Source organism: Leguminivora glycinivorella, chromosome Z (genome assembly GCF_023078275.1).
Source record: "Leguminivora glycinivorella isolate SPB_JAAS2020 chromosome Z, LegGlyc_1.1, whole genome shotgun sequence".
NCBI lineage: Eukaryota > Metazoa > Arthropoda > Insecta > Lepidoptera > Tortricidae > Leguminivora > Leguminivora glycinivorella.
The window spans coordinates 24,090,902-24,106,589 of record NC_062998.1 but is presented as its reverse complement, the minus strand read 5'-3'; the positions used below and the strand labels follow the sequence as shown (position 1 = coordinate 24,106,589).

The window sequence follows — 15,688 nt, the reverse complement described above, 5'->3', positions numbered from 1 at the left end:
ACCACGAACGCTGTAAAGAGTTCTTTCTAGTCGTTAACCTTAATCTGTCAATTAGGACGCGACAGACTAAACTATAAGTGCTGACTTTTCAGTGTTGGATGGTCTTTGACACTTAGTCAACTATAATATTTCATTACAGTTCACTTTAGTTAACTGTAATATTTTCAAAAATAGTACTTTATACAAGTTCTATACTAATAAGCGATACCTGGCAATTTTTTCTGCATCTGAAACACATTTTTTTATCTATCGCGTTATCGACCAATCAGAGACAGTTATTACAAACAATTGGTTGGCAGGAAATTCGATGTAGATACCACGGTGAACGACGCTTTTAACATTAATTTTAACTTGAATGATGATATTGTTCGTCCATTGATAATGAAGATAACTCACTCAGAAGATGACTCATAGAAAAAGTATTTTATACAATGGTGATATAATTAAGCTTGTTCACTCTCGTACCGTACTATTAAGTAACTCAGCAAGCTTCGTGGCCTAAACATGGAACGCGACTGAAAAGCTCTGTATTATATCACGATTGTATAAAATAATATTTTCTGCTCACGAACTGTTATTCGTCATTTACAGGGTCGTGCATAGATCTTTAAAACCGTACATTAAAGTCTTCAAGTCGTATTCCCCAAAGCCAGCCCACGCAGTCTTCCCGCGCATGCGCGCAGTATCGAAAAAATTGGAAACGGATTGTTGGGCTCTGTAACCAATGGTTACATGGTTTTGGCTGCCATGGTTACTAACCATGGCATCCATACTGCGCGCGTGCGGGGGAAACCGGCGGGGGATGGCTTTGGGCAGTTTGGGCAGCTAGCTCGAGCGCTGGCAATGCAAACCTTTGCGTCAAAATACAGGAAGCAGTATGAATTTCACGAAAGTTATTCTAAAAAACGACGTGTATTAAAAACTAAGTGCATGGTCGCAGAAAAAGTATTGTATGCAACCGTGTTTAACTGAGTCAAAAAATACTCGTAACGTCTTTATTAACAATTTTCGGCTTAGCCTCAAATTGTTACCACGCCACTTGTCTTTTTTGACCACCTTTAAACGCCGGTTGCATAAAATACTAGAACCAAAAATTTTCTCACTTACCTACGGCAAACAGTGCCCACAGGTCGATGTAATTAGTTAGTACAATTTCGTATATTGTGATTACCTATTGGAGGAGCCCCAAGCCAGTTTGTTGCCCAACCCGCTCCGAGCCCCTTGCGCTGCCGCGCTAGCAGTTGCACCGTCAGTGCATATGTCACCATCATCACAACCAGCGGTATGTAGAATGAGACGATAGATCCAATTGACTTGTACAGTGGGTCAGGAATCTGACATACGCCATCAACTAATAGAGATTCTACATCCTGCAAGTATAATCACCAAATAAAAAATTAGAAAGTATTCTCTATTGCTCCTTCCACAGTAACATTAAGAGTCTCTTATCATTTGGAGCGATTAGAAGGGACTTCGGCTGAACAGCGCTTCATTGGAAGCCATGTAGGGGGAAGCGGGGTAGTTAGGCACAAGGGGCAGTTTTGAACACCCACACTAACTCCTTACCTACAAGCTTAAATACACCTGCGGCAACACTCAAACGTGCCTTTGTATGTGTGAGTGACGTACCGTCGGCCGCGCCGCTCGCCAGTCAGGCGTTGCCACTCAGCGCGTCGAAACGTGTTTTCGCGGTCCCTAAGTAAAAATTTTACGTGTTTCTGATCGAGTGGTGCCGCAAATTTAAAAAGTTTAATGGATGAGCATATATCAAAAGCAGTAAGTATATCTATTCAGTTATCAACTTGGCTTATTATTTAGAACTAAAACTTCATAGTATATTTTTAATAAATATTTTATTTTAATTTGTCGAATGGGGTACTTTGGTTGGGGCAGTTTTGAACGTATCAAAGTGCCCCTTTAGTCTACCTTTCCTAATAACCTTACTGGTAGGTACGTAGGTATCAAGAGCACCACACTTAATTAAACATTAATAAACTTTTTGTAATGTTTAAAAGGCTTATCATTGGTCAGCTAAGTGTGTTGTTCTGAAACGCATGCTGTTAGGGGCAGTTTGATATGTATCAAAGTGCCCTAAATTGATGTATCAAAGTGTCCCACACTAGATATCAAAGTGCCCTGCAGGTGGGGCAGAATTACACAAATACCATTTTTTGTTTAAATCAATATATCTCTGACTCTGGGTATAAATTTAACAAGAAAACGTAAATTTTGTATACCTTAATAAATATGCTGTCAACTAGGTACAAAAAAAATGTATTTGAAGATCATTTTGGGCTCTAAAATCAATTTTGAAAAAAGGTGTACGTATGTGCCCCGCTTCCCCCTACTTCCGAAGCCAAAGTATGATTCATTTGCAAAAAAAGCCGTTACGCACTGTTGACTACTACTACTGCCGGCGACTAGTCGACAGTGCGAAATGGCTCTATGGACGCATTTATTGGAGTTTCAGATGGAAACAGCTGTATTGAACTTGAAGCATAAGGATCCTTTTATCATGGAAAGGCAAAAGTCATTTGATATTTGCCAGTCTCTTGTCAGTGAGGAAAGCATCTTGAAGAAACTGGAAGTACTCCAAAAAGGTCTAGATTACCTTCTGGCCAGGAGGATCAGATCAGCATATAGCAGTCGTTTTTATAAAATCTAGTGCCTACGCCAATTCTTGGGAAAGCGGAAATACAGTTATAATGCAGGGAGGATGATCCATTTGGCGATTGTATTCTACCGATTGTAGCCTGCCACATGCGCAAAAATTAATCTGTATTAGGTTTTACTTCTTTAACCAACTCCTGTTTGACGTGGTATTTTATAGATATTAAAGATTTTAGACTTATTTAGACGCATGTAGCACATTTATGTAGGCGTGCTACAAGATAGGATAGGGTGCGTATCGATCGATATAACTTTTTTTGATATATTTTTAGTCGTTATAACGATCATTTGATATAATTATTGAATCATATAACAACAAATAATATACTAACAAATTGTATAATTCTTATTTAATATAATGATCATTTTCGAATAACATTTATTATAACATACTTTGAGTATAATGCTTATTTCCGATAATAAATAAATTGTATAACACAAATTCTTTCTAAAGCACAGTTAGAATAAAAAACAATTGTACAATAAATTAGATCCATCATTTACCAGAAAAGTAGATTAGGTTAGAACTGTGACCCCTACATACAACGCGCTGCTACCACAAAAATAGGTTAGGTTAGGTTAGAACTGTGACCCTTAAACATATGTACTGCTATCAGAAAAGTAGGTTAGGTTAGGTTAGAACTGTGATCCCTTCAAAAAATAATAAAATTAATTCATGAAATGTTTTATACTGTTTGCTAGTTATATTATACTAGTCGTATATCAATAGATAGTTATACCATATAACGGTTATTGTAAATAAGTGTTATACGAAATAATGATTATACAAAATAAAACTAGATATTTTGTGGTTATACCAAATGTTAATTATGTCAAATGAGTGATTATATCCTTTAAATATATACGAAATGTTGTTATATCAAGTGTTATTATACCAAAAAAAGTTATATAAATCATTACACCACACCCGATAGGATACACCCGGCATATTCCTCATTGTGCCACGTATAATCATTGAATAATGTAATTTTGTATAACCTTAATGTAAATACCTGCGAATACATAAGGCTCAGCGGTAGACTCATGGCCGTTGACGAAATCCAAACGAAGGCAATCTTTACTGTCACCCGTTTCCTAGTTTTATTCCGCCCGAATTTCATAGGGTAGCGAAGCGAAAGATATCTGAAATAAATAACATAATACCGTCGGAGCCGCTATAAGTAGGTATTACGCCGTAGAGACTAATTAATTAACCGTAGGAATTTGTTAAAAAAAAAACACAATATTGTACAGCCAGCAGAGGAAGTAAATACGTGGAGTAACGGCAACATTTAACAGCCATTAAAAATGACACGAGAATATAGAATACTCGAGTTGGTACTCGACCGAAACAGACCGTGTAGCTACTTCCACTGCATCAATAGGATATAGGGCATCGCGAAGCATCATATACCTCTACATTATAATACCATATCAACTAAGTATATGATATATACTTAATAAAATATTAAAAATACGCTTTTTATTGCACTTAGCGTACCTATCTAATAAATAAAAATAAAAAATGACACCAGCATTAGTGTCACGGATATAAATTTAAATTACCTATCTGGATTTCGCATGGCAGCAGACTTACGCTATGAAGTGGTAAATTATCACGTATCGCTATACCTATTCATCGGTTAAAAAAAGTAACCCGGTTAAAAAAGTAAATACTTTAAGAAAAAAAAATATGACAAGTTTCTTAGCCTTTCTCCGTCGCACAATAACATTTCTTTTTCCTAGACCACGCTCCCTGGCAAGGCAGAAGATGCGTTATACCTCACCTCACTTAAATAAATTTAATACCTATAATTATAAGAAATTACCTACCTGTCGATGCTGATTGTGCAGAGATGCATGATGGACGCTGTGCATAACAGTACGTCTAAACATATCCAGAGCAGGCAGTACACGGCCGGAAGTGGAAAGTGGCCTGCAAAAGAAACTTGCTTTTATACCCAAGGATGATTTACATAAGGTCCAGTGTTACCAAGGATGAATTACATAAGGGATTGACAATCTTCATACTAAGAATCGTACCTCCATTTGTTAGCGCCACCTATTAAATACGTACTATCATAACTACACTGATGAGGCCTACAAATATATTTATTTTGATTAAAATACTGAAATATGTCATTTGTTCTTAAAATAAATAAACAACACGCAAAAATATTGGTGAAAATATGATTTTTGCCACTCTCAAGCTGCGAAACAGCCATCTAGTTTTATCCATTAATTGTGGACCATTTCAGGGGTGCACTTTTTTGTATGTCTATGTCAGTCCCGGTTTTATATTTGTGTGTTACTTTATAAGTTTTACAGTCAATATGGCGCTATATTGCCGCACTAGTTAGGTAATGAGCTCATTACCCAATTAAGTCAAAAATTTTAAATGTACTGTTAAACGCTGTACGATACACATGCGAAGAGGGAATTCGTAATTCCCTCTTTTTCGAATTTACCGGGATAAATACCGTGATTACCTCTTTTATTTTTATCGAGCTCGCATGCACGGAGAACTCACCAACGCCCGAGTCTTTTTTACGCATATCCGTCCGGAGCTGAGTTGCGAATGGCGAATTCGAACGTTAAATAGTGAAAACATTTGTCAATAAAATTGAAATGGAACTTATTTAGAACACTAACTACGGTAATACCACGTCTTTTGCTAGAGATTACTCAGATTTAAACCAAAACGAAGAATTTTTGACCCTGCATCATTTAAGTAATCAAATAGAGTGATTATTAATTTATTTATTTATTCGGGAAACTAACATTCAGAGTACGTGACGGTGTTTTGTCAAGCTACTTGGACCTGTCTCTGGCTGATCCATTGCAGTAATCACAGTCGCATGCCACCAAACATCCAGTACAAAATAGAATCTTAATAACAAAGTAACAAAATAAGTGCTCGTTTTATAACATTCATACTTCAAATTTACATGTCACAATTATAATAACAACTTAAAATTAGAAATTACATTTACAGTTCCATGTACCTAGTTCAAGTAAAATTAATTAAGTAAGTACAATATTTATTCATAATAAGTTATTAAATTTTAATATTTTTTACATTTTTACATACCTACATTAAACAGGCACTAACTTTGTAAACAACAGGAATTCCCCGTAGGTGTAGAGCGGGTGTTCGACAAGCCACTTTTTTAATCGGTACTTAAAGTTGCACAAACTTGGTACTTCTGTTATATTTGTTGTTCTATACGTTAATACAAAAAATAACGTAATACATACATACATACATACAATCACGCCTGTATCCCATAAAGGGGTAGGCAGAGCACACGAAACCACTTAAGCCTCAGGGCCACTCCCGGCAAATAAGGGGTTAAAAAAATAACGTAATATATTATGAATAAAGAAATAAATATCATTGACAACATTGACAGCTCCTAAAATGAGCCGATAGTTTCAAATGTCTGATTTTATATAGGTTTTTTAATATGCCACGTTTCCAGGACTAAATAAGTAAATTTGAAATAATACAGATTCATTTAATACAAATGTTTTCAAATTAAATGTATAGTTGTAAGTATATCATTCCACAGGAACATTTGTTAGTTTTGGAGGCCCATGTTTAAACTGGCGGGCTATATTTAGATAGGTAACACTTGATATAGCACGGGGATTAAATCAAATACTTAAACAAGTCTTCATTGCTGAAAGTCACATCTATTCTAAATAAATAGTTTTCTGCGCGATGTTAGGTACCGTGCTTCCCCAAATCTGTCCCCGGCTGTATTAGCGGCTTTAGGTATTGGCAAGATGATGATGGTGATAAGGTCTCATCACCATCGGGTAGTCCAACGACGCGTCCCTTTTCCCTTATGTAACCTTGGACCTTGCCGATGCGTTTTTATGCTATCCGAGTCTCTACGAACAACGTGTCCGGAATACATAATGATCGCAAGGAAGCAGTAGTGATTGCCGAGCTTCTTGAAAATGGACACTTTGGTCCGGCGTCCGAAATACATCTGTAACACCTCGCGTCTCTAATGTCCCAATTTTCGCTATTCCTCTGTATCTAATGTCCAATATTTCTCGTCATAAAAATGTGCGTTCCCATTGAGGGTCCACGTTGGAATTTCGAGCTTTTGAATGTGTCAGTCTTTAGTAAAAGTTCTCAAACGATTGTAAATTCAACCAATAATTTTTAAAAGTAGGCACTCAAAAGTTATACTCGGTTAAAGGTGGACCCTCAATCGTGCATGTCAGGTATCCATATTTCATAATCCACTTCAAATTTACAACTTCTGTTAAAACTACTCTTAGTAAAAGATTTGTAAAACTAATTTCATTAATTGTGACTCCTTTCTGCTAACTCAACACGAAAAAATGGCATGCAGAATGTGGTCCCTCAATCGATCACGATAAGTTCCCATTAAGAGAGAACCATAGTATTATTTAAAATATAGGTGTGACTGAGAGTTACTAAAAGTACTGGAATCATTGTAAATTCAAGCTTTAGTTTGTAAAAGATGCCATTCAAAAGTTTCAATCGATTAAACGTGGTCCCTCAATTGAAACGTTTGTCATAAAAATAAATCAATTCACGTAACATTTGGTTGTTATATATTTAGTCTACTCGTTAGTAAAAAAAAATTACTAACTATTTCTCCATCGAACAGTTAAAACTAATGTACCATTTTACTTAAAATAATAATCAAACCCCTGCGAAGAAATACTACGGACCAGGTGAACACACATTAGGATTTTGTTGGATAATTAAATAAAACTAATTACTGTTTGTTGATGTTATTTATTATTTATTGTTAAGTTTGACACTTTATCCTTTTTTAAAGTCAGTCCAATTAACCGAAATTAAATATTACCATATTTTATTATGACTTAAAAAACCGGCCAAGTGCGAGTCGGGCTCGCGCACAAAGGGTTCCGTAGCAGCAAATATAATAAACTTATTATGTCAATTTATACACCTGCCAAAATTACAGTTAAATCAACCTATCTCAAAAACTATAAGAGATACTTTGATCATACCAAAAATCGTTGAAAGAGTTAATTAGCATGCATCACCTCTATTTTTTTTAGAATTTTATACCCCGTAGTTATAAAAATAGAGGGGGGGGGGACATACTTTTTACGACTTTGAGAGCTGATATCTCAAAAACCGTTCACTTTAAGAAAAATGTTTTTTAGAAAACTTTATATCATTTTAAAAGACCTTTCCATTGATACCCCACACGGGTATGTACATCGAAAAAAAAATTTCATCCCTCAGTTACATGTATGGGGGGCCCCACCCCCAATTCTTTTTTTTACTATTTAGTGTCATAATTTTGTAGCGGTTCATACAACACATATTCCCATCAAATTTCATCACTGTAGTACTTATAGTTTCCGAGTAAATCGGCTGTGACAGACGGACAGACGGACAGACGGACAGACGGACAGACGGACATGACGAAACTATAAGGGTTCCGTTTTTGCCATTTTGGCTACGGAACCCTAAAAACAGCAAAAAATATTTTTAAAGAATAGTTTTACGTAATCAGGCGAAAACAACACAGTCATGTTAATCTATAGATTATCTGCGCATCAGGTCATTCTACTCGAAGACAACATTTTCCGACTTTTTAAGTATGAAGGCATAAAGTTCAATATGACAGTGATTGTTTTGACATGCAGTAAGGTTCGAATTAGATGACGTCACTCCATCGCTGACGCGTTTTCGGTGACCAAAATAAATAAAAAATTACACACATTTTTAATTGAAAATACGTAGTCATTAAACACTTTTAATACGCAAAATCTATAAATATTGTTTTTTTATGTCAGTTACTACAGAAGACAATCATTTATTGTGCGAAATTCGAAATGAGTCTAGTAGCCTATAAGAAATAATTTTTAAGAAAAAAAAACCGCCGCCTTTGGGTTTTTGGTGAAAGCTACTTGCGAATGTTGGATTATGTAGAAATGTGAAGGTATTTTTTAAAACTGCTTTTAATAATTAATACTTTAATTATTTGATGGTAACTCAAATGAATATACGTGTACCGTCAAGGTTTGAGGAGTTTCCTCAACAATTCCTCATGAATCCGATTATAAGAAATCGAAGCTTGATAAAATTTGACTTGAAAACTCAATATTCTTAACAAACATAACTTAATAAATGTCACTGTTCTGAACTTAAATGCATGCAATTCTTATAAAAATAGCAAAGTCACTGTAAGTGTGCCGTTCAAATTCAAGGAGTTCGGTTCTGACCATCATCAGCAGTTCCACTGCACCAAATGTCACAGTTCTGGATGTAAGTACATGCTGTTCTTATAAAAATACCAAAGTCACTATAAGTGTGCCGTTCAGATTTGAGGAGTTCCGTTCTGACCATCATCAGCAGTTCCGCTGCACCAAATGTCACTGTTCCGTACGTAAATGCACCCTGTTCTTTAAAAAAAAACACAAAAATCACTATATGTGAGCCTTTCATATTTGAGGAGCTCCCTCTATTTCCCCAGGATCCTATTATCAGAACTGGGTTCTGAGAAAAATGAGACCAATCTGTATACATATATATTCCATCAAAAAAAAATTCAAAATCGGTCCAGTAACGACGGAGATATCGTGGAAAAAACATACACATACATAATGAAAACCACCTTCCTTGAGAGATTTGAGGCGGCGGTTAAAAAGGAAAAAAATACCGTGATAATTTTCAAACATTGCTATTAATTTGACAGTAACTTAGGGTATGTATAAAATTTGTTGGTTTTGAGGACTTTCGTAAAACTTAAAGCGTAAGTCGTCGTAACTGCGTATCCTTTCATTGAAGAAGAAGTGACATCTGTACCTAATGGTCGATGTCACCGTCGCCAGCGCCGGGAATAAATTCAATAGCCCCAACTAATTTGTAAAAATGTTGTTTGACCTTTATCGTCCGAGGTATTTCGCTAATAGTATCTGTAGGCATGTCATTTAAATCGAACGATATAAAATCTGTAAGCGCATATTCGTATGTGACTTGATTGTTACAAAATAAACAGTCTTTCTTTTCGTTACTAATTAAAATGGCTTCTTCCAAAACACTAATGCCAAATTTTTTTATAATCTGAATGTTTAAATTGACAAATGTATATCTTTTTACAATGTTTCCTGTTTGACACAATGTATTGCTACAATTTTTTGAGAATTCAACACTATAAAAAATACTATTCAAGACCTTTTCGAAAATAGTAGTAACGTTACATTCGCAGCTGTAAATAACGGTGTCTTGGATTTTATTTACTTAACTACAAGTTTGGGAAATTATTTGTGTTCTAAGCATGTAAATATCATCAATTTTGCATGTATTATCACTTAATTTTGTAACATACATTGATATTTTAGAAATCAAATCGTTCTTACCATTTGCCATAAATTTACATCGAAAATTATGAAATTTGTCATAAGTTTCGCTCAACAGGTACATTACCGCATCAAAAGCACAAGTATTAGTGACTCTAATATTATTACAGCCAACCTTTTGAGATGGACATAATATGTTTCCGTTTTTAACAAATTTCACATTTTCATTATATGCCATTTGATTTTCTCTACCTTCGCCTTTCAGTTTTCGGTATATGATGGTTCATCATGAAATATAGAGTCTGTAGAAAATGTATGATTATCAGCAAACTTCGGTTTTTTTACCTTTTTCAGTCGTGGCTGCTTATTTGATATTTTTCGTTTTAGTGGACGTGGTTTAGTAGGTGTTATTTTATTTTGTATACCTTGATTAAGATCACATGAAGCCGTTTGAGAGTTTTGAAATATGACTCTACTCCAGAAGAAGACGGCGATTTATTTTCGGAATTAAAAGTCATACAAAGCAAATTAGACCACAAGGGGAGTTTAAACAATAACCTTTTAAAAGTGGTCAGAAACGCTGGCAAATAATACGAATTACTATTTTTTGTCACTTTTTTTGGTTGATTCTTTAATTGTATGGTTTCCACTAATTTGTTGAACTAAGACATAAACTAAAAATCATCAGTGAAATCATAACACGAATCATCAAGTATATCATAACTCGAATCATCGGGTATTGGTTCTTGAATTTCACTACAATCACTGTCTGTACAAACATTTTTGATAATTTCATGAAGTCTTACTTTAGCAGCCTTACAATCGCTGTTATCGTAATCGATATCATTTTCTCGCCCAAGACACACTTCAATAATATTTTTATGAATTTAATGCATTTGATATAAAAATATTTAATTTTGTCTTCTACATTTATTTTAAAACTCGTTAGTAGACTCTACTCGTTAGTAGACTATAGCAATTGCCTATACAGAGTGGGGCCTGTAACAGAGGCGAAGAATTGAACTGTAGGCTGTTCTCCTTATACTGATCAACATTTGTTCAGTGACTTTTAAAAATTATGAAGCCTTTAAATTTTTAATTTTTCATACAAAATAAATATTAGCTTCAATTTACGCCATTATTGTTGTCATTGACGTTGTTAGTCACACTTTAGACTTAACAGAATTTGCAATACATTACCTCTTAGAAAAAACTTTCAAGGGTGATAAAAATCAAATACAAGTTATTTTTAAAAGTCGCCGAACAAATTATTTAATGTTGATCAGTGTAGGGAGAGTGGCCTGGGGTTCGATTGATCGCCTTTGTTACAGGCCCCACTCTGTATAACAACCAAATGTTACGTAAATTGATTTATTTTTATGAAAACGTTTCAATTGAGGGACCACCTTTAATCGATTGAAACTTTTGAATGGCATCTTTTACACACTAAAGCTTGAATTTACAATGATTCCAGTACTTTTACTAACTCTCAGTCACACCTATATTTTAAATAATACTATGGTTCTCTCTTAATGGGAACTTATCGTGATCGATTGAGGGACCATATTCTGCATGCCATTTTTTCGTGTTGAGTTAGCAGAGAGGAGTCACAATTAATGAAATTAATTTTACAAATCTTTTAATAAGAGTAGTCATTTACAGAAGTTGTAAATTTGAAGTGGATTATGAAATTATCGAAAAAATGGCAGGCAAAGTAAATTCTTATTAGCAAGACTTTTACGCGTTTACAATACCAAGACTTTCTAGTCAAAACCACCTTGGCCGGTTCATCGGTAGGTATCATATGAAAACACAACACTTTCAGTATGTAACTATAGATCTGTGCTTGTAATGAATTCATCGCGAAAAAGTTTATGTGATAGCATTGAAACCGTACTACCTACCTTTTTGACTTAAATTTAGAGTTTTTAAAAGTTCAGACTATAACTGATAATTTAAGAGTAATAAACCGATTGAAAACCTAAACGCGTACCTAAGTCTTAAAAATAATTAACCTTTAAATGATTTGTCGCAAAGTCTCTTAGTAAAGGAGAGAGATACAGGGACCCTCTTAACTCTGTAAATTATTCTAATCTCAATGGAAGGGAAAAAGAAAATATTGAATAGCCAAAATTATTATTAAAAAAACGCATTTAAAATCCAGAGGGAAGGATATAATCTACTCAAGGTAAGCATTATCGGTGCCCTAAAATTCACATCCCCAAAATCCTTTATCTGATGACCCTTTTGCGTCGGATATTGCAGGTTGGACTGTTTCCTATGTCAATGTTGACCTAAGGATTAAATAAAGGTGAATAAAGCTGTGCAGGTATCCTTCTTCGGTCTTATTATGGCTGACTGCTATAGTGACTATTGAACTCACGTTGACCGGAAAATTACAATAGATTACATTTATTGAGTTCTGAAGCTAAAGGAGTTATTTACCGTCACAATCAATCATACCGACTTGTTAGTCGGTATGATTGTCTTCAAATATTCAACAAGTAGTTAGTAGGTAGGTATTACATAGTAGCTGTGGGAATAGGGAATTTCACTGTATGCGATCCTGGATAACATGAGTGACAGAATATAATTATGTACCAACCTAATATTTCAATACTGAGAGCAGTAAATGCAATTCAGTTTATTACAGAAAAGTGGCTTCACTCACTTCATGTTCCCGAAACGGCGCATAAAAATGCGTTCTTAATAAAATGTTATTTATACAAGTGGGCAAAGTTGTTGTTTAGCCGCACGTGCCAATATTTTCATTGAATATTACATTTAGGCTAAATTTAAGGAAATTGACTGACATATCAATGTAGTAAAAAAGCACCGAAGTCAGGCACCGAACGTCATCTCTGAGAATCGCCCACGTATTAATGTGTTAACTGGAATTATTTATTGTGTGTTGCCATGTAGGTACATATTTTGACTAAGGTGTGGCGTTTGTGATGCTCGAGTTAGAAGCTCTACAAATTTGATAACTTTTTGACAGGCGAGTTTTATTGTTTCATCTTGACGACATTTCACATGATGTTGTGAAAGGATCTAAGTGAAATTAAGTCATCTAAAACACTAAAACAAAAAAAACGAAAGGGTGCTTTCAAGAAAAACGTCAAAATAATGTAAAATTGATAGTTTTAGGGTCAGTTGCATCAACCAAATTTGACAGACACATCATCGTCACGCAGCAAACGTCTACCCCCCCAGCAAACGTCGTCCCTACCAAATAAAATTTAACGAACGCTTTACCGGTGACAGACGGTTTGGTGCAACCGACCCTAAGTCGGTGAAATACTACACTTTCCGTTATCTAATAGATATATTTAATCCAAGTTTCAATTAGAGCATCTTATTATCTTGATTCTTATCAGACGGTATTTTAAAAAACTAACTAACTAAATTAATTATGATTTTTTCTCTGATGCACGTTTAGAAAAACCAGCGTATAGCGCTGAACTAGTCGATCTTATTTATAAAATTTGGACAATTTTGAATACTGAAACTGGTAAATTTTATAATACGTATATCCAATCTTCTCAGACTACATTTTTATTATAAGGTTTTGAAAAAGAGTAAACGAAATCATTTCAAAAATTACCTAAACTTAAGTGACAATTTCTTTGAAAATCCACATCACATCGAAGTTATTTTCGTAGAAAATTAGTCTGCAACGTTTACTAAAATTGCTCGATTATGTATTTTTTGTATTGTATTGTTTTTATTCACCATAAAGTAATATGTGCATTATATGGTATGTCGATATAAATAATTTAAGTATATATGTACATGTAAATATAACATTCAAAATATTTGATGACAAGCGAAATAATTATTTAAGAACATGCGAATTTGTTCATGTCAATATCACAGTTTAATAATATTCAGTGACAGAGTAGAAGGCATGCTTCCTGAAAAGTGGCAATTTATTGAACAGTTTGATCTTTAAGTGAACGCCCTGTTTTTGCCATTTTTTAAGCCGCATCTTAGGTAGAAGTAATTTGTGTCTAGATCGCGTGTTATAATTGTGTATATCAGATATTTTTTGGAGAGAGTCCGTTTGTTTGTGAATTTCTAGCAAAGAATTATATATGAATAATGAGATTACTGTCATAATGCCTAGCCTTCCAAAAACGAGCCTTCACCGTCACAGTTATTACCACTTCTGGACATTTCCTCATATTTTGTTAGACTCAGTAGAAAAAGTCCTATAATATGTTATATATTTGTAAACTACTCGCAAAGCCCTTTCATTTGGTACCACACACGGTATGATTAAGCGCTCGGCTGCGATTTCACTATTTTTCACATGAAAGCCCACTTAAGTCACTAGTGTTTTTAAACAATTTCAAGTCAAATTCTCTATCTACTAATTAACAAACAGACTGAGAAAAATATCAAGAAATTTGCGTTATATCAAGTAGGCAGAAATACACCAAGTACCTAAGACGAATTTGTCGTGAATTGAGTATTTTAAACGTGTAGAAGAATACGTTACACCAATTTTGCTCAGATCGTTGTTCGTTATACGTACCTTTTACTAGCGACAATATTCCTAAAGGCATCACAAGTATCGCCACCATGCAGTCAGTTATAGCCAATGACATCAAAAAGTAGTTCGTGACATTTTGAAGTCTCCTTTCAAGATATATCGCCAAGCAGACAAGGATATTTCCTCCCGCAGTGCAGACTACCAAAATAGATGCAAGTATGGCCCATATATTAATTTTCCATGGCTCCATGAAAGCCAACCAACCATTCTCACTGACAAACTCATTTTCGTCATAGTCTAGAGGAGTAAGTACGCTGTCGTTGAAGGCGTAGAACGACGTTCCTTCTGATAACTCGGTAACGTAGTATCTTGTTGGGGAGATAAACTCTTGCAAAATCTGCAGTTCATTCATGACTGGTGATCAGTAGCAAAATAATACTTTATCTAAGGAACGCCACTCATATTTAAGGAACAATTTCACCTAATTTCGTAAATGTAGTATGTGGATTGTAAACAACTCATTGTGAATGAATTCTTGACCAAGCACCGCCACCTGTTGACAAAAAACAACGTTACATTAATGTAAATAATTAAATTTTTGTTATGGACCAAGTGATCAATGAGGGCATTTCGTATAATGACCGTGAATTATGAATTTGCTTAGCCATATTAACGGGCCTAGAGATTTGTAGTACATTGTGCAACAAGGGAGGTAAGGGGGATTTTGACAACAATTGTCAAACTAGCGACAGTCGCAGGCTGGAGAGAGTTATAGACACGAGTTTTCAAAATTCTTACCTCCTGAGTTAAACACATACATACATACATACAATCACGCCTGTATCCCATAAAGGGGTAGGCAGAGCACATGAAACTACTAAAGCTTCAGTGCCACTCTTGGCAAATAAGGGGTTGAAAGAAAACGAAACTGAGGCATTGCAGTGACAGGTTGCCAGCCTCTCGCCTACGCCACAATTTAACCCATATCCCATAGTCGACTTCTACGACACCCACGGGAAGAAAGGGGGTGGTGAAATTCTAAACCCGTCACCACACAGGCACCAAACACAATGTTTTTTATCACATTTGAGAAAAAAACACGGAGGAAATGTCATAAGGCAAAACAAGACCTTCAACGGCGGCCCTGTGACCAGTAGTGTATCTTCACCTATATTCTTCATATAAATCCATTGTTTT

General features: G+C 35.0%; 1 protein-coding gene across 1 annotated transcript in view; it reads right to left on the bottom strand.

Moving 5' to 3' along the window:
* The window catches only part of LOC125241902 (5-hydroxytryptamine receptor 2A), a 32,471-nt gene extending 17,568 nt beyond the window's left edge, over window positions 1-14,903 (bottom strand). Inside the window, exons 1-4 of the mRNA XM_048150607.1 lie at window positions 14,534-14,903; window positions 4,504-4,606; window positions 3,684-3,813; window positions 1,172-1,370 (exon numbers count right to left, since the gene is read on the bottom strand). Coding sequence (XP_048006564.1) covers window positions 1,172-1,370; window positions 3,684-3,813; window positions 4,504-4,606; window positions 14,534-14,903 — 802 coding nt within the window. The remainder of the gene's footprint in view (window positions 1-1,171; window positions 1,371-3,683; window positions 3,814-4,503; window positions 4,607-14,533) is intronic.
* Window positions 14,904-15,688: the final 785 nt, after the last annotated feature.